The sequence below is a fragment of the Leopardus geoffroyi genome, chromosome E2 (genome assembly GCF_018350155.1).
Source record: "Leopardus geoffroyi isolate Oge1 chromosome E2, O.geoffroyi_Oge1_pat1.0, whole genome shotgun sequence".
Classification (NCBI taxonomy): domain Eukaryota; kingdom Metazoa; phylum Chordata; class Mammalia; order Carnivora; family Felidae; genus Leopardus; species Leopardus geoffroyi.
In genome coordinates, this window is record NC_059335.1 from 14,699,926 (window position 1) to 14,726,493 (window position 26,568).

At 52.0% G+C, this 26,568-nt stretch overlaps 1 protein-coding gene across 5 annotated transcripts; it reads right to left on the reverse strand.

The window, feature by feature from the left end:
* Positions 1–351: 351 nt before the first annotated feature.
* On the reverse strand, positions 352–26,229 carry SUPT5H (SPT5 homolog, DSIF elongation factor subunit). Of its 5 annotated transcripts, none has more exons than XM_045442363.1 (30): positions 26,095–26,229; positions 25,757–25,834; positions 20,936–21,101; positions 17,373–17,438; positions 16,821–16,832; positions 16,260–16,329; positions 16,063–16,131; positions 15,899–15,964; positions 15,622–15,652; positions 15,202–15,270; positions 11,909–12,160; positions 10,686–10,775; positions 10,508–10,578; positions 8,892–8,997; positions 8,583–8,676; positions 8,355–8,491; positions 7,789–7,944; positions 7,538–7,684; positions 6,559–6,705; positions 6,346–6,471; positions 5,427–5,511; positions 4,967–5,086; positions 4,782–4,884; positions 4,572–4,699; positions 4,370–4,475; positions 3,302–3,460; positions 3,016–3,184; positions 2,700–2,903; positions 860–955; positions 352–783 (listed from the first exon to the last, which is right to left on the reverse strand). In XM_045442363.1, exons 2-30 carry the CDS (start codon positions 25,829–25,831, stop codon positions 640–642), a joined length of 3,264 nt encoding a protein of 1,087 aa, XP_045298319.1. In that variant the 5' UTR covers positions 25,832–25,834; positions 26,095–26,229; the 3' UTR covers positions 352–639. The 5 variants fall into 5 exon arrangements, with proteins under 5 accessions (XP_045298319.1, XP_045298316.1, XP_045298317.1 ...); XM_045442360.1 differs by having other exon boundaries at positions 8,355–8,515; XM_045442361.1 differs by having other exon boundaries at positions 8,355–8,515; positions 26,102–26,221.
* Positions 26,230–26,568: the final 339 nt, after the last annotated feature.

The following is a 26,568-nucleotide window of genomic DNA, read 5'->3' on the forward strand; positions in this document are numbered from 1 at the left end:
CCCCAAGCCACCAGACAAGCCACAGCAATTCTGGGGTCATTGCTCTGTGGGCTCAAGAGAAAGGACCATCAACAGCTGTATCCCGCACCACAGGAGGAATTTAGGTTTTCCAGGCGGTTTACAGATTTTCACTTCACATAACTCGAGCAACAGTACGACGTGACTAATCACGTGGCAGGCTCTAATAATCTCGTGTCTTCTCATACATTCATCCCGAGAACCCTCCGTCTGGAATAGACAGCATCATTTTCCAGATGGGGAATTGGAGGCTTAGGTATCATCCAGTTATTTGCCCAGGAAGTAGGTGGGGTCTGCAAATGACCCCAGCTTAGAAAACACAGATGCACACACTTTTGACCAAACAGCTTTTTATTGAAAGACCGTAACACAAAAGCAAGCTGGGGAAGGGAGGGTACAAGAAGGTGGGGACCCTCCCCCAGACTCTACTCTGATTCCCATGAACATCAGGGAGGGAAATAGGAACCCAGAAAGGAAAATAAAGGAAATCCTGAACAATCAGATTAGCCCTGGTCCAGGCCCCAAACCTGCCCCAGACCTGTCAGAGCCAAGGGCCGGAGAAGGAAAGAGGACACTCTCCATCTGCCAGATATCTGCCACAGTCCACCCGCCCTGCGTTCCTTAGGCCTCCAGGAGCTTCCCCAGGAAGCGGAGGTTGAGGATCTTGAGCTGCTCATCAAGATCCATGCGGACGATGCCATCCTCACCATCGATGCTCAACAGGACGCCTGTGGCTTCCCGATCCTCACCCAGGATCACCTTCACCTGGGCGGGGGGGCGCACAGGGTCAGGGTCTGTGTCAGCAGCCCAAGGCTCCCACGTCCCCTTGGCCCCCCCTTACCTTGTTGTTCTTGGTGGGGGTGATGGGCTCCAGGTGCTCACTGGAGATGCTGACAACCTTCTCACTGTCCTTCAGGTACACAGAGCACATGCCGCCCTGTGGGTAGGGACAGCCTGGTCAGCCTGGCCTGTTTCCAATATAGGACTGATGCCCGCATTCAAGGACTATAGGCTCAGGGCTCATTCTAAAAAATCACCTTCCCAAGGTGACACAGGGGCAGGAAAGGCCAAAAGCTGGGCCTAGTTCCTGGGCCTGTGGTGTGTGGGGGCAGGGTGATCAGATCAGCATGGGAAACATTAGAATGAAGCCAACTTAGGCCAAAAGAGAGACCGCTGCTCAGACACCTGACCCCTCATGTCCCAAGTGGGCCTCATCATCTTTCTCACACTTGCTCCTCCTCCTAGACCTGCCCAGATCTGAGGGATGGCCCCACAGCCCCCAGGCCCCGGCCAGAGCTCTGACCTCAGGTTGGCCAGCTCTTTCACTGAAAATCTCCAGCTCGGAGGTGTGTTCACTGGCCTCCCGAGAGTCTCTGCCACCTCCCCCTCTCCTCTCTTCCCTACAGCCTCATAGTGAAGCCTGACCTCCCCTAGGCTCCCAGCCCCCAGTCTCCCCACCTTAATCCATCCCTGCTAGAGCAACGTACTGAATTAATCCCAAACCACAGACCTGATGCCACCACCGCCCTGCCTGCTCAGATTCCTTAGGCCATAGTCCAAGTTCCCTAGGCGGCCCAGCCACTTCTCTTGCCTTGTCACTCACCTTCCCCCCTGGCTCTTTGTGTTCCAGCCACAATGAACATACTTCATCTCCCCAGATGTGCCAGCCTTTTCCTCACCCCCAGGCCTTTGCAAGTCCCCTCTTTCTGGAACACACTTAACCCTTTCCCCAACCATTTCTCTTGGCTTACTCCTATTCATTCTTCAGAACTTGGTGCAGATACCTCCTTCTCCAGGAAGCACCCCCCTGAACCCTCCTCCAAAGTTGAGTAAGATGCCTCCTCTAGGTTCCCAGAGCTCCTCTTGCCCTTGGGACTTCCTGTACCCCAGCTCTGGCCACTCAGGCTGTTCCTGTCTGGGGACATGTCTGCCTCCCTCACTAGAATGCGAGATCTGTGAAGGCAGGGCCGGGAGCTGTTTTGGTCTCTGGTATTTTCAAGTAATGTTTACTAGAAGGCCAACAAGGTGCTGGTCCTTCATCTAGGGACTAGGGCTACTTAGGAAGGAAATACAGGCTTAGTAATCAAAGGATCACACCAGAATAAACTTTAAGCTTTTAGGCACCAGGTAGGTAACATGAAAAAAAGTTACATGGGCTTACAAGAGACAGATCTGAGACAGCTTAGGTGTTTCCCTGAAGGATGAATAGCAGTTTACTAGACAAAGGATGGAAGGAAGAGAATCCTAGAAAAAGGTAAGCGATGAGCAAAGGTCCAGAGGCTGGAGGGAACTTGGTGACCGTGAAGAACAGAGAGGCTGGTAATGCTGGAGCAGGGGGAGCACTAAGGGTAGTGGTGCCCGGCACTAAGCTGAAGCCTGGCACAGAGGAGCGCTCAGTCCATGTCACTGAACTGATCTCAGAGGAGTATATTAAAATGTAACCAGCTCCTGGGTACCAGTCACTGCTCCAGGCCAGGGGCCCCAGCCATGCACAGGACAGGCAGAAACCCCCGCCTTGTGGAGCCTACAGGCCACACCTTCTGTACCTGCTTTTCCGGGTACAAACAGGCACTGGAAAATGTGGTTAGATGGTTAAAAAGAAAAAAACCAGTAACAACAGAGAGACTGGGGACCCCAAAGGAGAGGATGCCTGCCCACCCACGAGCCTGGGCTCCACTTACCGTGACGCTGCGGATGACTCCTGTCTGCCCCACCACCTGTGTATCCAGGTAGGTGTCCCGCACCTTCACCTGGATGTCAGTGGTTACCCAGTCGCTAGAGTTCTGCTCAATTCCTGAGCCTGGTGTGTGCGGGTTATAGCCACCAGGGGAGGGGGCTCCAGGTGTCATCGGACTGTAGCCAACAGGACTCGGGCTGGGGCTGGCCTGTAAGTGAAAGAGAGTGTTGTTGGAAACACGTCATCAAGCTTGGCTGTCCCTATAGACCCAAGGCCCATTCTAGCCCACCGCCCTCAAGGGCATGCAAGCTCACCAATACCTGATAGGCCATGGGGGAGGGTGTGGGGTGGTAGCTGGCTGGAGAGTGGGTGTTCTGGTAGCCCGCTGGGCTTGGCGCCACCTGGTGGTAGCTTTGGGGGCTGGGGCTGGGCTGGTAGGAGCCTTGTGGGGAGGGGGCGGCGTAGGGGGAGAACTGGTCTGTGTTGTACCTGCAGAGTCAAAGACAGAAAGGAGCACTTGCTGGGGATGATGGAGAAGAGGAGAAGGTAGTGGCAGTGGAGAAGGTCTGGGCAAGGGTTGATCAGGGCTGGCCACAGTGGACTCACATGGCTGGCGTCCCTGGCGTCTGTGGGTTGTACTGCGGGTTGACCTGTGGGGATGAGGGATCAGGATAGCCAGGTGTCTGGGGATTGGGGGTGCCCCCATAGGCCTGTGGGGACGGGGTGGGCTCGTCGTCGAAAGCATACTCGTACTCTTCCTCAGCCCTGTTGGACAGAGAAGTCTGTTAAGAACAACTCTGTGGTAGGGGCGCCTGGGTGGCTCAGTCGGTTAAGCGGCCGACTTCGGCTCAGGTCATGATCTCACGGTCCGTGAGTTCGAGCCCCGCGTCGGGCTCTGTGCTGACAGCTCAGAGCCTGGAGCCTGTTTCCGATTCTGTGTCTCCCTCTCTCTGACCCTCCCCCGTTCATGCTCTGTCTCTCTCTGTCTCAAAAATAAATAAACGTTAAAAAAAAAAAATTAAAAAAAAAAAAGAACAACTCTGTGGTAATCACAACAACGTAACAAATGCTTCCCGAGCTACACTGAACACCTCACAACAGCCCCATCAGAGACCTCCATTTCACAGTTGAGACTGGGAGGCAGAAATGAGGCTGCCTGCCCAAGGTCACACACTTGTCATATGACCTAGGTCACAAAAATCTGTCTCTGAGCCTAGGTCTTGTCTTTTTTTTTTTTTAAAGTTTATCTTGAGAGAGCGTGCATGCGTGCGCCGCTCCCCTTCCCCCCCCCCCACCCCCACACACACACACATGGGAGCAGGGAGGGAAAGAGAGAGAATCCCAAGCAGGTTCCCCACTGAGCCTGACTCAGGGCTCAATTTCACAACTGTGAGATCATGACCTGAACTGAAATCAACTATCAGATGCCGAACTGACTTGAGTCACCCAAGCGCCTCTCCAAGCCCAGGTCTTAACCACAGCCTACTATGGTGGGGACTGGAGAGACCATTTTATAGCCAGCCCAGCCCCACCTGCCCTTGGCACATGACCAGCCTGGGGCTAGGAGCAGAGAATTCAGGGAGGGCCACACAGACCCCTCTATCCCGCAGACACCCAGCATAACCACCCATACATGCAGACTCAAGGAACCCTGTCCTCCACCCCAGTTCTCACCGTGATGGCGTGTTAGGGTTGTTGGGGTCCCAAGCACCACTCTGAGCAGGAGTGCGGCTGCCGTCATGCAAGGGTGTCTGGGAACCGTAATGCGGGGTACGGCTGCCTGAAATGGGAGAGTAGGAGAGGTGTGTCTGTCAGCTCTGTCCTATCTGCAGCTCCCCCACATCGCCCCTCATCCCTGTCCCCTGGGCACACTCACCATCCTGGAGAGGTGTCTGAGAGCCATACATGGGTGTGCGGGAGCCAGAGCCATACATGGGCGTCTGGGAGCCATACATGGGTGTCCGCCCATAGGTTGAGGTCATGCCACCTGGGCGCCGTGAGCCCCTGTGGACACAGAGAACTAGATGGGTGAGAAGGACCCTCTCACCACCCAACAACCCCCCTCCTGCCCCGGTCCAGCCCGTACACCGTAGTGAGCCGCTGACGGTCCACAGAGATGGTCTGGCAGGTGGAGTGCAGCTCCACGCGGGCCGTGGACTCCGTGGCATCCTTCACCACACCGATGTAGCCTGGTGAGGAGGCAGGAGGTCAGGCTGGGTAGGGTTCTCTACCATGCCCCTCCCCAGGCCTCCAAATGGCCTCAAAGCTCACCTTTGTAGGGCCCTTGGGAGATGCGCACAGTCTGGCCTATGAGTTCGTTGTCTCTCCGCCCTCGGCCCCTGCTCATGCCGCCGCTGCCGCCACCAGGGCTGCCAAAGCCACCACGCTGACCTGGGGAGAAAGGAGAAGATCACCAGTCCCCCGGGCCATGCCCTCCCCTCACATGCTGCGTCCACAGACAGAGCAACCTCAAGCCCCTTCTTCACCTGCTTGACTCCCCCACACACCCACACTGGTTTAGAAGCTTCCTCTGGGTGGCCTGCACCAGAGCTCGGGCACAGCTGTGACCACTGCGGGCTGCCACCAGGAGCAGTGACGGGGGAGGGTCCTGGTCTTCATGGGCTCAGAGCCCCATCAGGGCCAGGCCAGCCGAGCAGGCACTCAGGAAGTATGGGCTGAATAACCTCCCTCCTCCATCCCCCAGACACATCCCCACCCAACTTCCCCTCACCTCCAGCGCTGGGGTGCATGGGGCTGCTGATCCGGGGACTCATAGGGGCAAAGCCACCCACTGTGAAGTTGGTCACATCTCGGGGCTAGGAAAGGGACAGGAAGTCAATCAGCAGGCAGGGCCTGGAGGGCCGGCTCCTGGCCCCCATGTCACTGCCTGCCTCCGTTTGGGAACAGTTCCTGCCTGAACTGGCCTAGCAGCTATCCCTCTCTCCTTCTGGTGACAATGCCTCCATTTCCCTTTGAGAACACTGTCTCCCCAACGCCACTGTGGGCCTGTCAATCAAGAGGCCTGGTCCTCCCCTGGCCAGGACTTTATAACCCTGCATAGCTGGGAGAATTCATCACCCCCACCTTCAGGACCATAAGGAAATCACCTCCTGGTCCCAGCTACCCAGATCCTGGGCCCGATTTCCCTTCTGATACGTGGTTCTATACAGCTTTCCTACAAGTCCTAGGACCTCTGCGTCTGCTGTTCCCTTGAGCTAGTCACATAGCTCTGCGTTCCTTCATTCAGGTCTCTGCTCAAGTGTCACCTCAAGGAAACCTTTCCTTAACCTTCTCCATCTAAATCAGCAGCTCCCATTATTCTCTATTTCCCAGTCCTGTTTTACTTTTCTTCATAGTGTCACTTCACACTGTACTGTGTACGTACGTATTTATCTGTCTGTCTTCTAGCAGCTCTAGGACAGAAATTTGCATCTTGCTCGCTGTTGTATCTCCAGTGTCAGAGACCCAACAGGTGCACAATAAAACCAAGTGGATGAATGATCTGGTGAAAAGCTCTGAATCCCAATAAACTCTGCCAAGGACCCGACACTGACATCTGCCATCCTAATCCTCCACAAGCCCACTGTTGCCGCTCCCAGGGCCAGGGAAGGCTGGGGAGCTGAGCCAGGGCGCCACCACACCCACCTCACCTTCGAGCCCCCTGCCAGGACGAGGTGGCGGGTCTTGCAGACAAACATGCCCCCATTCTCCACCAGTTTCTTGCAATGCAGGAAGGCGAAGCTGCGGAAGAGATGGCGAATTTCGCCCTCCCGGCCCTGGATGAGGAAAGGATGATCACTCTTGTGGCCATGCCGCACCCCAGCAATTTCAGGCGTGGCCGATGGGCAGGAGCTTATACTCACTGAGTGGGGGCCGTCAATGACCTTCACGATGTCTTTCACGTGGATGTTATTCTGTTCTGAGTCCAGGGCCACGGCAAAGCGGTTGTCCTTCTTCCGGGTCACAGCCTGGTGCCTGACAGTCACCACCTTCCCATACATGTTCAGTACCTATGGAGGGAGGGGAGGGATGTTGAGGGGTGAGAGTAGAAAGGGGTGACGTGGAGCAGGACCTTCCTAAAGTGGGACGATCCTTCCTTGTGGGAGGTTGTCCCAAGCTCTGCAGGAAGTCTAGACTCCCCAGCCCCGGGGCACGCAGTCTCAGGGCACCACCCTGTAGGCACTGGATCAAACAAAAATGCTCCCAATCATTCCAAAACACCCTTCAGGAGGAGACTCCATCCTGACTGAGGAACCTGAGGAATGGGTAGAGTAGATATTAACATAACAGCTGATGTCTACCCATCACTCTGTGCCAGGCTCCATGCTAAATTCTTCACACAAGATTTCACTGAAGCCTCAAAACTTCCCTCTGAGATGAATGCTGTCATGATTCCCATTTTACACAAAGGGAATCTCAGGCCCAGAGAGGACAAGTCACTAGCCCAGGGTCACACAGCATGGAATAACAGGGCCAAGATATAATTCCAGAGTCCAGGGTCCTAAGCATTAGGCTCTGACTCTCCCATCGCCAGGTAGGGGTGAAGGCGAGGAGGGCACCCGCAGCACCCAGCCCCTGAGCAAGCACCTGGGTCTACATATACGATTTCAGGGCTTCAATCACAATTATTAAAGTAGATGCTACCATTATCTCCATTTTAGAGGATACAAAATAGGCACAGAAAGGGTAAACAATAGGTCACTTGTCCAACACCACACAGCCAAACATGGCTCACAGAGCCAGATCTGCCACCCAGAGCAGTCTGGGTTCTTAGCCACCTCCCAGGATGAGGAGCTCGAGGGAGAGGAAGACCCCTACACGGAAGCCCCGCCACACACACACCTGGAAGGTCTCCCGCTCCAGCCGCACAATGACACCCACGGTCTGGGGGTCTAGCTGCACCAGCTCCCCCCATTCATGCTGGCCCCCCACATCCACACCCGATGCCGTCTCTGAGCAGAGCTGCAGGTCCCGGGGGAGCACCTTCAGCTGTGGGAAATGGAAAACAGGTGAAGCAGGGTCCTGGTGGCTCATCGGCCTGGGTCTCTGTTCTGGCGTGCTCCACCCCTCCCCCCCTCCCCCCCACCACCTACCTCATGCATGGTGAGGTCAGAGAACAGAATAACAAAGTTCTCCTCCACTCGCACAATGAGGCCTGTGTCACCCTCAAATCGGCCAGCAATCACCTTCACGTGGTCCCCCATCTTAAAGTACTTCCGAAGTTCCTGGGCCGGGAACTCCAACATGTCCTGGGGATTGGGTGTGGGGACACTGAGCAGGGGAAGGGAAGCCACCACAACCCACCTGCTTCCCCATCTCCAGAAGCCACTCATGTCCTCAGAAAAGACTCCTGCCAAAACCCACCCAGGCTCACACCACCCAACCACAGATTCTTTAGGCCACCTGCCCTGGAGACAGCTGACCTCAGACTCAAGGTATTAGTCAGGATACCCCTTTACTCCACACACACAAAGCCTGTCCCCAAGACGTAGAATGCCAGACTAGACACTCTTCCTCAGGCCTAGCTGGAGACAGCCTCACCCCAGACACATCATGGTAGCCTGGACAAACCCTTGGACAGACGTACACGCCCTTAAAGCAAACGAAAACCAGGCAGGCATCTTAGATTATCCACAGGTATGGGCAGTACGGTACCCACCTTGAGGTCCTCGTGCTTGGGCATGATGGTGATCTTGTTGCCATCCACGCTGAGGATCTTGCCCTGCAGGTTGATGAGCTCGCCCTCACACACCTCCACATTGTCCCCAGGCTGGAAGTTGTGTTCCCGCTCCTTCCCTACAGGGACAGATGCAGGGCTGACTTGGGAGCTGCCTGCCAAGAGCCACCCCCTCTTCTTTGGCCTGAGTTACTGACAGGGACCAAATACCTGTGCTCTCAGTCACCACCTCAAGGTCAATGCCCTCCGGCTGGTCCTCAAACTTCTCCAGCTCAGAGAGTGTGGGCTTCACACCCTCCGTGATCTGAGACAAGGAGAGAGGAGAAAGGTCAGTGTCACAGCCCAGCTGAACGGGCTGGAGAGGTAGAGTGACTGCCCTGGGGATACTCCTGACTTGGAAGGCAATCCAGCACAGATCCAGATAACCCACCACTCTGGGGCCTGGACTGAAGGAGGGAGAGAAAGCTTGGCCTCCCTGCTCCCCACCGTCATAAGCAAGAGGCCCTCCAGGACCCTCACCACAGCAGACATGGCAAAGCTCTTGAACAGAAAGCCCTTCCGGCTGTAACGGTTCCCCTCGAAGATGAGGAAGTCACCATCAGAGGCAACATCGCCGCCCAGGGACCTGGGATTTTGGGGGGAAAGAGAAGATTAGAAGGGGGGTGAAGAAGAGAGTCTCAGTGAATCTCAGGCTCCTCTGCTGGTGAGGGGGGAAGAGGATCACAGGACGACTGACCCGTCCCGTTCCGCCGCGCCCTGCTGGCCGAGCAACCCATCCCAAGCTGAAAGGCTCCTCCCTGCACTCTGCTGCTCTCTCCCCTGCTTTATTGTTCACCACGGCCCACATCGCCCTCTGAAAATGAGCCACCGTTTGATCCGTCTCCCTGACCAATGGCAACTCCCAAAGAGCAGTTTTTCACTCACTGCTATGTCCCCTAGAGCAGCGTGCATCTCACACCCCGGAGGCGCTCGGTGAACACTAGCTGGACAAAGTATTGAACCACGCCAAACCTTCACATGCACGGAGCCCCGGTCTGCACCTGGCCTGGCCACACACCTCCACAAGTCCTCCCCAAAGCCTAGGACATCACTAACGTGACCTATGTTTCCTAGCGAAGTGAGGGAGTGAGACTCACATAGGGCACATCTCCCAGGGAGAGTGGTCTGAGTCAGGACTCAAATGTGGGGGGTGGTGGGACTCCCAAACCCGTGCCTTAACTCTACTGGCCCTGCCTGTGGGGCAGGAGGACACTCTGTCCCTGCCCACGCTTCTAGAGAGAGGAGGGAAAGCCCACCCCACTCCCAAAAAGGGAGCATAGGGGAGCAAGCTGAGCTCCCCCTGCCACTCACTCAATCCTCTTCTCACTCAAGTGCTGAGTTTGGTGGAGGCCCAAACAAGCTCTACAGGCCGGGTCAGGGCACTCAGTAAAAGGAGGTCCAGTCAAGTGGACAGCAGTGGGATAAGTGGGTCCAATCTAGGCATGTCAAGTATTAGCCAAGTCCTGGGATGCAGCTCAAAAGGAGTTCTGTAATCCCCCTTTAACAGAACTGAAAACGGGCTGGCGGCTCACAGTGGGTTCCAGGACAGGACCAGTGGCAAAGGGTCACTGCACCTCTTGTTTCTCCCCCTCCTCTCCTGCCTTTCGCATCAGAAGCCCTCTGGCTAGCCCTGAAATGCTGGGGTCACTGGGCAGAGCTCCAGAGCTCCCTCCAGCTGGGGAGGGCGAGGGACACATCCTAATGGGAAGGGCTCTGTGCACCCACCTCAGGTGCCCAGGCACCAGAAGATCAGTGAAAGAGACCTTGTAAGGCCTGACATGTCGAGAACTCCCATTTCAGCGTGTGATACCACTAATCACACTTACTAGGAGTCAAGTGCTATTCTGGGTCCACACGCTTACTAAGTCATTTGATTCTCCCTACAGTCCCAGCAGGCAAGTGTTGTTCTTTACAGCACAGGAAACAGAGGTCCAGGGATGTTAAGTAACTTGGCTGAGGCACTGCTGGCAGGCTAACCACTCATAAAGTAGACCATGGATGGGTCGGGGGACCCACTCCTATGGGGGGAACCTGCAGAACGCACTCTACGTCACAGCTGTGGGGACCCAGCCCAGCTGGTCCCCAAGGACATGCACCTGATCTTCTCGGCATCAAACAGCCTCTGTGGAGGTCGCTTAAACTTCTTCCTTTTGGCAAACCAGTCTTTCTGTGGAGGAAAGGTGGCACGGGTGGGAAGGGTGAAGGAGGAGGGCCCAGCCACCCGCAAGGATCAGGCATCCGCCCACCCATGAGCAGCGGCGTGCCCCCTCGTACCAAGCTCATACGGGCCTTGATGCGGTCATAGTCGATGCGTGGGATCATCTTCAAGGAGATGGTGTTTTGGCTGGGCTCCACATAATCCACCTGAGGAGATGGGGGTGGTCAGGAGGGCCCTGGCCCTCCCTCTCTGACCCCAGACACAGGAAGGGCATGGAGACAGCAGGGACAGGGGGTGATGGGAAAGAAAGCACACTGATGACAATCCCCCAAGTTCTCTCTGTCCTGTTTCCCCTCAACCCCGAAGCAGACTGTCCATCTCTCCTCGGATGTCTAAAAGGCCCCTCAAACCTAGTGCAACCACAACTAACCTTAGTCACCCCCCTATACCTGCTCCCTGCCAGCCTTCTCCCACTCCATCATTCCTTCTGGTCTGGCACACGACCTGGGAATTGTTCTGGACTCCCTCCCTACTCTTCTGCCCATCTTCGGTGTGTTAGCAACTCCCATGGGCTCTGCCTTCTAAACCCCTCGTCCCCCCTGACCTCGTCCCCCTCCTCTCTCCTACAACCCTGGGCAACCCAGGACTATGGTGACACAGTCCCCTCGCTGGTCTCTGTAGCCCCATCTGGTCCAGTCTGGGGTTTGGCAGCCAGGTCCTTCTTTGTTGTGGGGGGCTGTCCCCTACACTGTAGGGTGCTACCAGCATCCCCGGCCTCTATCCACTAGATGCTAGAGCAACTCCCCCCTCAGTTGACAGAACCAAGAAAAGGGACCACACTGTCCCCGCTTGAGAACGAGGAGTCTATCCTCGATGAAGCTCCCAGAGTAATCCTATTAAAATCCACATCACACCGTGTCCCTCCACCTCACTCCGGAAGAAGCCAAAGCCTTACGACAGGCCACAGGTGCAGTCCCCTCCCTGAGCCCACTCCCGGCCACTCTCACCCTCACACACTCTGCTTCAGCCAGGGCAGCCCTGTTCACATGCTGTTCCTTCCGCTGCAACACTCTTCCCCAAGATTTCCACAAAGCCCCCTTGCTCACCGCCTTCAGATCTTTACTCAGTGTGTTTTGAACTCTCACAGGAGATGGTCATCCATTCCCCTGGATGTGTGCGTCCAACAAAATCTAGGCTCTGCATCACCTAATCTGCCCTCTGCACTAGGAAAGGGCTGGGAATGACAAAAGGAAAAGGGAGGAGGACAGAACAGGGGAGCAGGGGCGTGAACACAGGCCCTGGCCCCTCAGCCGCCCTGCCATATCCCCACCCCCGGCACCTGGGCGATGTCGTCCTTATAGATGCCCCTCTTGAGGCGGACCCAGGACTTCGGCTTCAGGTTGGCCACCTCCTTTACGACTTTGAGCACATCTGTCATTTCCTTGATGGGCACCATCTGCTGGTTCCAGTAGCCAAGCCGCAGGTTGCCCACGCCCTCGATGGCCTGCTTCACGTGCGTCTGCTTATAGGCCTCCACGTAGATGTAGCCCTTCACGTGCTCTGGTGCCACCACCGACTTAATCTGCAGGGGCTGTGGGGCCACGCCGGCAGAGGGAAACAGTGAGACGCGACTGCTACTAATGGTAATGGCCGCCACTACAGTGCTCTCTCTTCTAGGAATTCATCCCACAGTGTGTGCGACGACCCCAGGGATAAGGATGTCCACTGCAGGGTTATTGATTACAGCAAACAAACAAGACTGCAAATTTTTAAATGCCCCCAAAAGGGATTTGTTGTGTCACAAATGTTCTGTGAAATATAGTGTACTGCTTAAAAAGGAATGAATCTCTATGTAGTGACACAGACAGGTAGCCAACACGCACTATGTGTAAAAAGCAACAAGAGTGAAGAGAAATGGAACAATTACACTAAAAGCAAACAGAACGCGCTTTAAGACAAAACCTGTCACTGGAGACAAACAAGGGCATCCTAGAATGCTAAAAGGGTCAATCATTCAAGATGTCAGAATTACAGACATATATGAATGTAACAACAGAACCTCAAGGTACACGAGGCAAAACCCGACAGAAGAAACTAGAAAAGGAAAGAAAACTACACACAAAACAAGCAGAAGGAAAGAAATAATAAAGATCAGAATGGAAACAAGTAAAAGAGGGAGAATAGAGAAGTCCATCAAAACAAAAGCTCGTTCTTTGAAAAGATTAACAAATTTGACAAACCTACAGCCAGACTGACCCAGAAAAAGACAAAAGACTCAAGTTGCTAAAGACTCAAAGAGAAAGGACATTGCTACCAATCTTACAGGGTTACAAAACAATACTACAAATAAGTGCACACCGACAGATAAGATCACCTCAAAGAAATGAACGTTTCCCGAAGAAAAACAGAAACTACCAAAACTGACTCAAAAAGAAATACAACATCTGAACAGACCTACAAGAAGATATTGAATTAGTAATGGAAAAATACCCGCCCCTGCCCCCCCCCCCACATACACACACACAGTGTCAGGACTAGACAGTCTCACTGGTGAATTCTACCCAACACCTTACACCCAGCACGGAGCCCAACATGGGCCTTGAACTCACAACCCTGAAATCAAGACCTGAATTGATGCTTAACCGACTGAACCACCCAGGCACCTCACTAACCTGACACTAAAAAGACATCTTTAAGAAACTACAGTTCAATATCGCTTATGAACACAGATGCAGGTACAGTATCTCCAATTAAATAGAACTGGATCCAGCAACCTATCAGAAGGATCATACACCATGACCTTGAATTTTATGTTATGTGAGTTATATCTCAGTTAAAAAAAAAAACTACTCATTTATTTCAGCATTGTCTGCGATACCAAAAAATGGAAACAATCTTGTATTTACTGAGCATGGAAAGATAATTAAGGTCTTGGCAAAAAGGTCACTGCAGAATAACACATGCACGGCCTAACACCATTTTGTTTTAAAAACAGGGCAAAGTTTTCAACGTGCAGACGATGATCTGGAAAGACATAAACCAACAAGAATTCCTTCTGAAAAATGGGACTTAGGGACGGAGATTTGGGCTTCTACAATACACATGTACTATTCTGGTCATTAAAAATAATAATCAGTCATAACTCAAGTGATCACCAGAATTTTGCCCAGGACACATGACTGAGGTCTGAGTACACTTGAAATGATTTGCAAATCCAGCTGTCCACTTGGGCCCGCTGACATACACCCACTGCTTCAGCAGGTACAAGCAATGTACTCAGCCTGACACGGACTATATTAAGTAAGAACATTACCGGCTAGCACAGAGTTAGCCGTAGCCCCATGTTTCATGAATTTTGAGCGTACCCTTCATTGGGTTTGCCCTTGTTCCAAAACTGACAATTATGCCTCTGACAATAACTATATTTACTGAACACAAGCTGCAGGCCAAGTCCCAGATGAAAGCTGGACATGTCCAAAGCTATTTAATCCTAGCAATGCTGAGGAGCAAGCAAGGCACCCAGAAAGGGGAAGCAGCCTGAACAAGGTCAGAGAGGTAGGAAGCAGCAGGGACAGGATTCAAACTCCAGCTGTCCAAAGAAATATCTGTGAACTTAATGTTTATTTTTAAGAGAGACAAATGGGGAGGAGGATCAGAGAGAGGAGATGCAGAATCGGAAGCGGGCTCCAGGCTCTGAGCTGTCAGCACAGATCCTGACGTGGGGCTCAATCTCACGAAATGTGAGATCATGACCTGAGCAGAAGTAAGCCGCTTAACCCACTGAGCCTACCCAGGTGCCCCAAGAAAGATCTGTGAACTTAGAGCAGCACCTTCATGCTTTGTGTGTTGTGAGTGAGCCCTGAAGGGACAGGACCAGCCCTGGCATAGTCACTGCTGTATCCTCAGCATCTCCCAGTGCAGAGACCTGACCACAGAAGAGTTCAGCAGATGTGTGAAAACTGCACGGAAGAGGGAAGGAAGGAATTCTCCCCCTGACAGGCCTGTCCCCTGACACACTCAGCCACACTGTCCTATCCCAGGACTCCTCCCAAACAGTAAAAGGGGAACAGCTGCCCAACAGGGCTGGTGAACAGGCAAAACTCACTCAGGCAGAAAAGATTCAGGAAGCTAAAGGCTGGGGTGCCTGGGTGGCTCAGTCGGTTAAGCGTCCAACTTCCACTCAGGTCATGATCACATGGTCTGTGAGTTCAAGCCCTGCTTCAGGCTCTGTGCTGACAGCTCAGAGCCTGGAGCCTGCTTCAGATTCTATGTCTCTTTCTCTCTCTGGGCCCCTCCCCCACTTCCCCTCCCCCCCCCCCAATAAACATTATCAAAAAAAAAAAAAAAAAAAGATGTTTAAAACAAACAAAAAAGGAAGCTAAAGGCTGACTTCTGGAGGGCTACAGGGGGCTGCTGAACCCTGTCAGGAATGCAGAAAGAACAAAGACAATACCTCTGTCAGGCACAGAATGCTTCAATCCAGGGAGTGGTTGTTTTCTAGCTAAAGCAGCTCATGTAACGGACAATGCTGTTGACCGTAAGGAGCACCTGGTACCCTTGAACCTATACTGTCCCTCCCTCTGGGCTTTTGCTCTGTATCTCATTTCCCAGGTGCCTGCCTATCTGACTTACCGTGTCTGTGAACTGGTAGGCAATGAACTTGCGCATCAAGGAAATGGCCGTGGCCCGTTCCTCCCCAATCTGGAAGAGAGACAGACTTCAGATGGAGATGACAAGGTGAGGGACGGACACAGATAAGGGGACAGAAGACAAGAGCAATGCAGAGTAATCCGGCAAGAAAGATAAAATGGAAGAGAGAGAGGAACAAAAAAGATGGACAGATACAGAGAAAGAGGAATGGATGGTAAGAAAGACAAAGGTGGGAGACAGTGAATTAAGTGACGGAGGAGTGAGGAGGGGCCAGGGGCCGGGGGATGAAGAAGCAGAGACAGGACTAAGAGACTGATGTGCCAAGGAGACCCAGGACAGAAAGCTGGGAGCTCTCCCTGACAAGGTCATTTCCCCCATTCCCCTGCATCCTGGAGCACACACCTTACATTTGACAGTCCACAGATTTGGATCCCTAGATAGGACAAGAAAAGGAAACCCTTCAGGGAAATGGCCTCATCACGAAAGACCTGAATCCCCACACCCATCTTTCTTGCTCTCCCTCCACACCCTCTCCTCCTCCATCCCTCCTTCCAGAAGCAGAAGAGGGCAAGCGCCAACATGCCACCTGTTCCCACTATCCACCACTCGGTGTCTGCATAGGCACATCACCCCAATACAAGATTCCCCCATCTCAGCCCGTCCATCCCAACCCCCTTACTTGACTCCCGGAAGCAGCTGCTGCTGAGTGATGTCATCAGAGAGCTCATCAGATCCTCCATACACCCTGGAGAGAGGACAGCAATTGGGAAGGAGGGGTGATGCTCTGTCAGAAGCCTGACCCTTTCCGAGAAGGGACCACCTGCCCCCACCCCATGCCCTTACGTCTCTCCCACAGACGACTTGGCATATTTCTTCATGTAGTACTCGCCCAGTTCTTCCTCTCGCTGGTCCCTGGGGTGTGAAGGGGAAAGTAAACATGAATGAAAGGCTGTGGAGAGGAGGGTGGGCTGACTTGCTCCCAAGTCCCCCCCTGGAAGCCAGTCTCACCCTTTCACCCACCCCCACCCCCCGCTGCTTACCTCCAGAGGTTTTGTAGGCGGCGAGCCCCAGAACGGTCTTCGTCCAGGACGACATTATCGATGTTGGAGGCTGCGAAAAAATGAGCAGATGGGGTAAGTAAGGGGAGGTGAAGGGCAAGGGCGTGGAGGAAGTGATGGGGGCTGAGAGGGCCGGAGCTGGGCCCTGGGGCAGGAGATACCTCACTGAGGAACCCCCAACCCTCACCCTCTACTCTGTCCTGCTCAGCATCTTGCTTCTCATGAAGAAGACTTGGGGACAGGGTCCAACAGGTGGGGACATCCAGCCGTTCCCCATCTCACAGCCGTTAGGTATGCCCTGAACTCCACCCCCCACCACTTATCCCTGCTGCCACAACGCTCACACGCATACATAAACACACACGCTTCCCCAGGCCGACGGCTGGATACCTGGCCTCAAAACCCCCTGAACTCTGGACCCTATATGAGTCAGAGCCCCCAGGGCCAGACAGGGGTCAGGGGTGGAAGGAGGGTACTGTGGGCAGGAAGGAGATGTCAGGATATGGGAGGAAGGTCGGGAAATCACAGTTTTCAGATTCTTACCTTCAATCTCTTCTACTTGGAGGAAGAGGAGGTGGTGGTGGTGGTGGTGGTGGTGGTGGTGGTGGGCGAGGGCAGACAAAGTATGAGCCAAATTATAGCAGCGAAATCAACCAATGGGTTGGGGGAAGGGGAAGGGAGGGACACAGGAAGGTTGAAAATCAAAAGTAAAGGCCAGGCACCAGGTGGTTGGGGGAGAAGCCGAAATGTATGAGGCGCACAAAACGGAAAATAACAGGGAAGTGGGGGCACTGGCCCAGGAAGTGGGGGGTTATCTTGGGACAGAGCCCACCCACCCTACAACCCCCATAAGGGATTCACGGGGGCCCTGGGACCCCAGAGTCCTCTTCCCACAACACCCACCACCCACAACCCCCACCCCCCAACTCATGGGCCTAAAAGGAAAAGGGTACAGAGCTGGTCTCTCTGGCAACGACAGAAAGAAGCGAGGTGAGGAGGGTGGGAGTTGGGGTGGTGCAGGGCATGGGGGTTGGGGATGGGCTCTCAAGACCCAAGACCCCAAAGTGGGCTTGCAGAGGTGGGGCCCACACACACCTTTCTCTAAAATGTCCTCTGCTCCGTCCTCCCACTGGTCCTCATCCTCATACTCATCGTCCACATCTGCAACAAGAAAGCCACGTGGTCAGGGAGGCAGCTGCAGCAAAGGTGACTTCGCGACAGTGGTTCCCAGGAAACATCTCTGGGGGGGACAGGCACTACGAATATCCACCCTGCAGATCAGGACTCAGGGCTAGACAGGTGAGGCTCTCACCTGCTGCCCTGGAGCTGCTCCAAGCCGCAGGATCGAGTCTCCGTTGCAGCTTTGCTGCCACCTGGCTCTAAAAGCCATCCCTCCCCTAACCCCATCCAGGAGCCCATTTCAAAAATCAGATCAGGGGCGCCTGGCTGGCTCACTGAGTAGAACACGTAACTCCTGATCTTGGAGTCATGAGTTCAATCCCCATGCTGGGCGTAAAAATAAAAAATAAACTTAAAAAAAAAATCAGATGGGGTGCTGGGTGGCTCAGTCGGTTAAGCATCCAACTCTTGATTTTGGCTTAGGTCATGATCTCACAGTTCGTGGGATCGAGCCCCGTGTCAGGCTCTATGATGGGATTTTCTCTCCCTCTCTTTGCCCTTCCCTCGTACTCACTCGCACACGTTCACACACTCTCTCTCTCAAAAGAAAAAAAAATCAGATCAAATTAAGCAAGCAGAAAAGTTCCCTCCAAACTATCAAAACCAATATATAGTTTAAAAAAATTTTTTTTAACATTTATTTATTTTTGAGAGAGACACACACAGCATGAGCAGGGGAGGGGCAGAGAGAGAGGGAGACACGGAATCCAAAGCAGGCTCCAGGCCCTGAGCTGTCAGCACAGAGCCGGATGTGGGGCCCCAACTCGTGAACAGCGAGATCACGAACTAAGCTGAAGTCGGACGCTCAACCAACCGAGACAGCCAGAGCCCCATTAAAGACACAATTCGTGATCTGTTGGTTTTGTTTATTGTTCCCTTCGGTTTATAACACTATTGCTTACCGAGTGTACTGTATGCCCTGCTCTGTTGTGAGTTCTTGCCACAGATTCCTCATTAATTCTCCTGGTGACCCTGAAGGAGGTAACACCACCGTTCTGATTTTACAGTGAGGGCTCTGAGTCCCAGAGAGGTGACTTCACTGGCCCAGACTCTCAGCTAGTACCTGAGAAACAATCTGGCTTCAGGGTCCATGCACCTAATCTCTTCACTACATTACACATCCTCTTTTGTATGTAGCCAATGTTACACTAAAAACTGAAAAGTGGTATCTGTACGTGATGAAAAATGCAAAGTGTTCAGAGGATGTATGGGTACAGGTAAGTCTCCCTCCCATTTCTAACCCTAGCTCAGTCCCCTTTACCAAAGGCAACTCTATGACCAGTTTCTTGTCTAGAAATAATCTGTACTTAAAGAAGAAATGCATATAACCCCCCCCACTACCTGCCCCATTTTTTTTTTTTTTTCCCAATGCAACTTTTTAGCACACTGTTCTGTACCTTCCGCTTTTTCTAAGCAATGATATTACCTTGGAACTCTTTCATAGCAGCGCATGCTTCATTTACTATTATCCGACTATCTGCCTCATAACTCATTTTACCAGGCTATTACCATCAACGGACATTTAGATCACCGAACACTTACAACTGCAAACAGGACTGCAGCAACTATCTTTGGCCTCATATCTTTACGCACCTATTCGAGTTTAACTGGCAGACGAACTCCTAAAAAAGAACTGCTGGATCAAAGGGTCCCTGCATGTTAAGTATCAATGGGCCCTGCCACATAGCCTTCCCACAGGCAGTGCCCAATGACACCCCAGAAAACACATGGCTGTCCCCAGCAGTCCACGTCCATGTCACACGGCATGTTATCCATTCTCTTGATCTGGGCACTTCTGCTACCTAAGATCTTTTCTCTAAGAAAGAACTCGCTTCCCTCAGCTGTTAGGAAAAGGGCCAAAGCTCTCCAAGAACAGGAGTGTTCTGAGCATTTCCTGCCCTTCTGCTCCCTGGTTTTCCCTCAGGTAAGAGGGTCCTAAGAAAGGGAGGATGGCATTCCAAGTAGCTCTCCCTTACATGCACGTGGGGAACAGGCACTGTTGAGTATGGCTGGAGGGAGTATCTGGTATGATCTTTTCAGGGGCCAGTATTCGGCCACAGACATCAAAAGGCTTTCAAATCATATACATTCCCTTTGCCCAGTAATATGACCCATACGGATTTGCCACGTAAAAAATCTTCAGGGTCCACGTCAGATAAAATACCACATCTTCGGGGCACCTGGGTGGCTCAGTTGGTTAAGCGTCCAACTTTGGCTCAGGTCATGATCTCACGGTTCATGAGTTTGAGCCCCACGTCAGGCTCTGTGCTGATAGCTCAGAGCCCACTTTGGATCCTCTGTCCCCCTCTCTCTGCCCTCCCCCACTCATCCTTCTTTCTCTCTCTCCCCCAAAATAAAAAAAAACTTAAAAATATTACATCTTCATTTTCACTAATCTCTAACTGAAATTTAGTATTTACATCAATTACGAACAATGGAAACAAATCACGGCAATGTTAGCAGTGAACTCTGATATTTTCATGGCACGTTATACAGCTGAAGATATCTCAAAATATCATTTGCACTCATTGCTACTTCAAAATTAGATTCTTATCAGACCCTCCACTAAATCTTGTTATTTCAGCGCATTCCTAACGAAACACACATGTTCTTTGAGTATTTACGTACCATATTTCAGTATAATTGTTCTCTCTGGAATCCTATGTATTTTTTCCTTAAGCATTTCAGAACACAATTCTAAGAAGGGGCCCACAGACTTCACCAGACACCAAAGAAGCCACAGCACAAAAAAGGTTAAGAACCCCTGGTCTAGGCAATACCTTGTGTCTATGAGTCTAAACACGTATGAGAGTGTTCCCAGCAGTGCTGCTTGTAATAATGAAAAACGCAAACTCCAATGTCCAACAAGAGATTGGTTACATAAAACAGATTATGGAAAAAATACTATGCAGCCATTGGGAAACAAACGGGTATTTCAAGGATGAGGACGATGACAGCATGAACACTTACGTGCCATACGTTGCTCAGGAAACTTTCTTTGAGAAACCAAACAGCAACTCACCCAGGGCCACATGGAGAAGAGAGCAGAGCCAGGCCACAAGGGACCCAGGCCTATTGGCCTCCACCACCCTGTCCTGCCTACATCGAGGTCGTCTCAGCTTCCCACGAGAAGCACGGACTTCAGTTTTTTAAAGGATGATAATACTACTGTGACTGTTTTAAAAGGATTGATGTTTGGGGAATATATAAAGAAATACTTGGGGGTAAAATCATGTATTTGGGATTTGCCACATCATCCAATAGTGGGCAGGAATGATGAGGAAGAAGCAAAACGATCGGTACTAAGGTGTTAAGTGTTGACACGAGGTGACGGGACATGGAGGTTCCATACACTATCCTACTACCGTGTGTGTTTGACATTTACCAAAAGAAAAACCTTTTGGAAAAACTCACTCAAGAAATAGAACCGAAGGTACAAGTCCGGCCAACGCTCAGCACCTGCCAGCCCTGTGACATACCAGCCTCGTCCAGAATGAAGCCGCCATGGCGGGGTTTCTTGGGAGGCCTATCATCATCTTCCTCTTCCTCTTCCTCATCATATTCTTCCTCCTCTTCCTCCTCCTCTTCTTCCTCAGGCTCTTCCTCCTTCTCGCTGCCTGCTACACTCCGCCGCTCTTCTTCTACCTGCAGGGTTACAAAAGGCTGGGGCACCAGGGTTCTGTACCCCAAAATCCAGTTACCAAGCTCCCCAACCCCAAATCTGACCTTAGTTCTGGCTGGCTAGTCATAAGCCCCTCTGCTCTGCATACCCTCCCTTCCACCCCAGCCTCTCTGGGAGCCATCCTACCTCAGTGACAGCACTGCCACCCAGTCAACCAATACCTGGGAGCTGACCCAGACTCCCTGCTCCACTAGACCTCCTTGCTAGCCTCCACCTGGCCCGTAAATGTTTTAGCTCCATGAGGTCGGTCCTTGGCCCTCGTCTCTTTCCACTCTACAACTCCCCAGGCCGCCTCATCCACTCCCTCAGCTGGTGGGCATCTCTGTGACTATGATTCCTAGATCTCCGGTTCCAGTCTACACTGCTCCCCAAGGTCATTGCCTGCCTCTTGTTGCTAATTCCGAGGACAATCTTCAGTTGTTACGTACGAGACACTTCACACCACTGCCTACTCCCTCCCTAAAGAAATGCTCTTCCCTTGACATCTGTCACATCACATTCTCCCAGCTTTTCTCCAACTTCTCTGGCTGGCCCTCTGCAGGCCCCTCTTCCTCTCTCACCCCTCAAGTGCTGGCTTCAGTCCCCAGGGTTCAGTCAGGGGCCCGCTCTGCTTCTCCCTGCATACACTCTCCCACTGGGCCACTTTACCTTCCAGTCCCAGTTCCTGTCTCTGCAGGTGATACCTCATCTGTCTCCAGCTCCCCACTTTCTTCCAGAACTAGAGGCCCCCCATATATCAGCAGCCTCCACAGATGCCTCCCTTAGATGTCTTCTGAACCCTTCACGCCCACCGTGCCCCACACCGACCTCAACGTCTTCCCCTAGACCTGTGCTGGCTCCCTCTAGCTCTCATCGGGCACCAAACTCCTGACATTTCTGCTTTTGGAACATTGTCCCTCCAAGCTGTCCCTTCTCCCCCATCCCTACAGCCCTAGCCTAGGCCAGATCACTGCCCTCTAAAACCTAGCCCCTTGCCCAGCCTCCTTTCTGGTCTCTTAGCCTCCAAACCAGTCACAAAAGGAAATGACCCAGACAAAACAGTGTTCCCCAAACTTCAATCTTTTCCGCACTAACTACACGTCTTCTTGCCAAGTTCACATCAGTTCAACCTGTTTATCTGGTATTTTAAATTCACTCATGTTTTTATTTAACTTAACAAAGAAACTTTTCCAAACTTTGGAATATTTCAGAAACAAAAACATTTTTAAAGTTAGCTTGTTACAAGTAAAAAGTAACCATAAAGATAAAAGCAAAACAGGGGCGCCTGGGTGGCTCAGTTGGTTAAGCGTCTGACTTTGGCTCAGGTCATGATCGCACGGTTCACAAGTTTGAGCCCCGTGTCGGGCTCTGTGCTGACAGCTCAGAGCCTGGAGCCTGCTTCGGATTCTGTGTCTCCCTCTCTCTCTGCCCCTCCCCACCTCTCAAAAATAAATAAAAACATTAAAAAATTATGATCTAAAATATGAAACTGATCATTTGGTCCCCTGCTTAAAACAGGGCCAGGGCTCCCCACTGCCCCCAGGTAAAGAACCAGCTGCTTAACAGCTTAGACTAGAAGCACACACTCTGCTACTGCCTCTCCTTCTTATCCTGCCTCTTCGGGCTCCCCCTCCCAAGTGCTAGGTCCCAGCCACACTGAACCACTCGTTCCATGCTCTCTCAGTGCTAGTATCATCTGTGCTGGTCCTCTGCAAAAAAACAAAAAAACGTTCTTTTGCCTCTCACTCATACTTCAATCAAAATACTCCCCCTTCTAGGAAGTCATGCCTACCCCTTACCCCAGCAAAGTCAGGCACATCTTCTGAGCTTCCTCCATCACAGCCCCGACCACTGTGAGCTCTCTCAGGCTATCTCAGGCATTGCTGGGTCCCCAACATTACCCAGTTCAGGGATGGGAACAGAAGACAACTTAAACATTTGTTTAGTACATACTCCTGACTCATCCACAATGTCCCGCCTTTTAACAACTCAAACTACTCTGAGTAGCCTGATTTCAAGGAACCCTGTCTTCATTCCCCTGGCTCAGTCCCAGCAAAGCCTTCTTTCCAAACCTGGCTCCCTGATCCCTGAGGAAAAGAGCTCCCATTACTATTTGTGTTATCTTGGGGCCGGAACGTGCTCTTACACTGTCTGTCCTCAGCATCCCCTGAAGTAACCGCTGGTTTATAAAACTATCTCCCCTCCAGGACAGAGAGCTCCATGAAAGAGCCTGTGATCCCAGCCTGATAGGAACACTTGCTGAATGAATGAATGAATGGGCAGGTTACTGTGGCTGAGAATGGGGAAACCGCTGATTCCCCCAACAGTGGCTCATCATCTGCCATCCCAACCTTCTAACCACGGGACCTGGTCCTTCAAGGACCATGCTAACCTTTGACTATCCAAAAAGCCTATCTAGTCCTATCTCTAGCTGGCCTCTCACTGTCCTCCTGCCTCATCTAGTGACGGGAGACAAGTGAGCAGGTGAGTCAAGAGCCTGGTGTGGTGTTGGGGAAGTGAGATTTGCACAGAGCAAACCAGATGTCCCAGCCAGGAAAAGGACCCAGGGATCCTGGCCTCATTACCACCAGGCTTTAACCACAAGCAAAGTGCCTTGAAGCCATGAGTCAGGGAGACCAAGAACCCAGTACTGCTGCTCGAAGCAAAAACCCTTCCTAGCATCCTCCCACTTGCCTCACCCCCACCATGCCTTCCTGACTCTTCCAACTCTTCACTGGAAGCTGAGGACTCCCCACAGGGCACAAGGATTGACAATCAAATGCCTACCGAGGGCAAGCAGAGAACAAAAATAAATGGGGCAGCTCAAAGGAAACCCGTGGCACTCTCCATCTACCTGATGTTTCCTAGGACACAAGTAAAGGAAAACTTCCTTTTACCTAAATCTTCTGCCACAAGGCAGGCATCATGATAAATGGCAACTGATATATCCCAGGAATTGGAGAAAATTCCCCATTTTAAAGCAGGCTGCCATTTCTTGAGCAAAGAGCTGCTTGCTGGCTCCTCTAATTTTCCCAGAAAAGCAGAAAAATCATGATTAAAAAAAAAATTTTTTTTTTCAACGTTTATTTATTTTTGGGACAGAGAGAGACAGAGCATGAACGGGGGAGGGGCAGAGAGAGAGGGAGACACAGAATCGGAAACAGGCTCCAGGCTCTGAGCCATCAGCCCAGAGCCCGACGCGGGGCTCGAACTCATGGACCGCGAGATCGTGACCTGGCTGAAGTCGGACGCTCAACCGACTGCGCCACCCAGGCGCCCCAAAAAAATCATGATTTTTACATGAAATCGCCCTTGCAAGTGTTGGCAACTACCTTTAGAAAAACTGATCTATGTTTCTGTAGGTTAAAGGAGACATCTATAATCATCCAGTCATCTCTGTTAGTTTGTAACTGTTGCCTACTAAGTGTAAACTCCCTGAAAGCAAAAATTTGCCTTGTTCTATTCTCTCCAACACCTAGGAAGAACCTGGAACAAAGTTGTAGATGCTCAAACATTCATTTGCTCAATAAATAAGTTAGAAATAAACAGACAAGGAAAATAGCTAAAAGGAGACTATTTAAAGTCAGTTATGTCCCAGGAAATGTTTATTTGATTCCTGAAACAGTGATCCTTTTAAAGCATTAGATCACATCCCTTCTTTGCTCAAAACCTCAAGGCTCTGTCGCACTCAATCAGGACAAATTCCTCACCAGAGGCTTCAAGATCCTATATGATCTGGCTCCCGTCACTTTCTTGTGGCGCTCACCCTGATCCAGCCAAATTTGACTCCTTGTTACTTTTTGAACACACAGACATGCTCCCAACTTGGCACTTGCTGTTCCCCCCTTACTGGAACACTTTTCTTCCACACATGACTCACTTTCTCACCTCCAACACGTCTTTTTTCAAATATCACTCTCTCAGGCTCACCCTATTTAAAACTGACCCAAGGCTCCCTATTCCCCTTCCCTGCTCTTCTCCAAAGTACTTTCTGCTTTACTAAATGATACACACATCAGTCACGTTTGTTTATGTTCACAGGGGCAAAGACTTTCAAAATGTTTTACTAGTGCAGCCCAAGGGCAAAAAAGTGTGCCTAGTACACAGTAGGCACTACTAAAAATATATTTCTGAAATGACCGTGCATACTCCAAAATAAAAGCTAACAGTGGGTGCTTCCTACATGCCAGGTCCTTTAAACACATCACCTGTGGGGCTCCTGGTTTGCTCAGTCGGTTAAGCCTCTGATTTCAGCGCATGTCATGATCCGATGGTTCATGAGTTTGAGCCCCGCGTCAGGCTCTGTGCTGACAGCCCGGAGCCTGCGCCTGCTTCAGATTGTATGTCTCCCTCTTTCTGCCCCTCCCTAGCTCATGCTCGCTCTCTCTCTTAAAAATGAATAAACATTTAAAAAATTAAACACATCACATGTTATTTCACTGTATTTGGAGCATCCCTGGCCTCTCGCACCTGTCCTTCTGCTTGACTTAGGCTTGCCTACCTCTCTGTCACTACCAACAATCTGGAGGCTCCCAGAGGCCAGAGCTCGTTCTGATACCCTCCGAGCTCCCACAGGGGCCTTTCTGTCCCGGTCCTGTCCCCAGGCTCAATGCCTCCCCACAACGTCCCAGCCACACACCTCGGCCTCCTCGCCGTCACTGCTGCGCTCGCTGTCCTCCTCCTCGGAGAAGTTGCTGTCCTCACTGTCCGACATCTTCTGCTCTTGCAGGAAAAGACGGCCTCAGTGCGTCCCCAAACAGCAGCCCCACCCCTGCCTCGGTTTCCCCGCCGGTTCCCGGAGAGAGAAAAAAAAAAAAAACCCTCAGCGCACTTCCGGCAGCCTGGTTCTGGCAAGGGTGAACCCGAAAGGCTACCCCTTAAGCTATCTGCTACACCTTCCGTGTCCCGGAATCCGGTCTCTAAAGCCTCCCTATGCCCCGGCGACCCCCGGTCCTGCCACCACGGCGTCCTACCCACCCCTCACCGCTCCGGTTCCACCTCAACCTTCGGTACCAGCAGCTGTTCACACGACGCCTGGCTGGGACTGATGTGCCCTCTCGCGAGAACCTACGCGTCGACCTCGCTTAACGCGAGATTTCCGGGGCTAGTCCCCGGCGACGCACTTCCAGGACGCCATCTTGAAAGTGGCAGATCCGGCTCAATGTAGAGCATGGAGTCGACATCTTGGGAGGGTCAAAGAGGAAGGATGGTTACTCCCCTTCTGGACGGCACTTCCAACCGGGAATTCGTGTTTGAATTTAATAGTGTGGTGTGCCAAGCCCTGAAGAGGCAGGGAATGACCAAATAACAATGAGTTAGCAAATAAATCAGACTTTATCTCCTGCCTCCAAAACATTCCTCGGAGGTAAGTACCCCCATTTTGCTGACAAGGAAACTGAAGCTCAGAAAATAAACTGGACAGGGGCAGACCTAAGACTCCTTCCCTCAAGT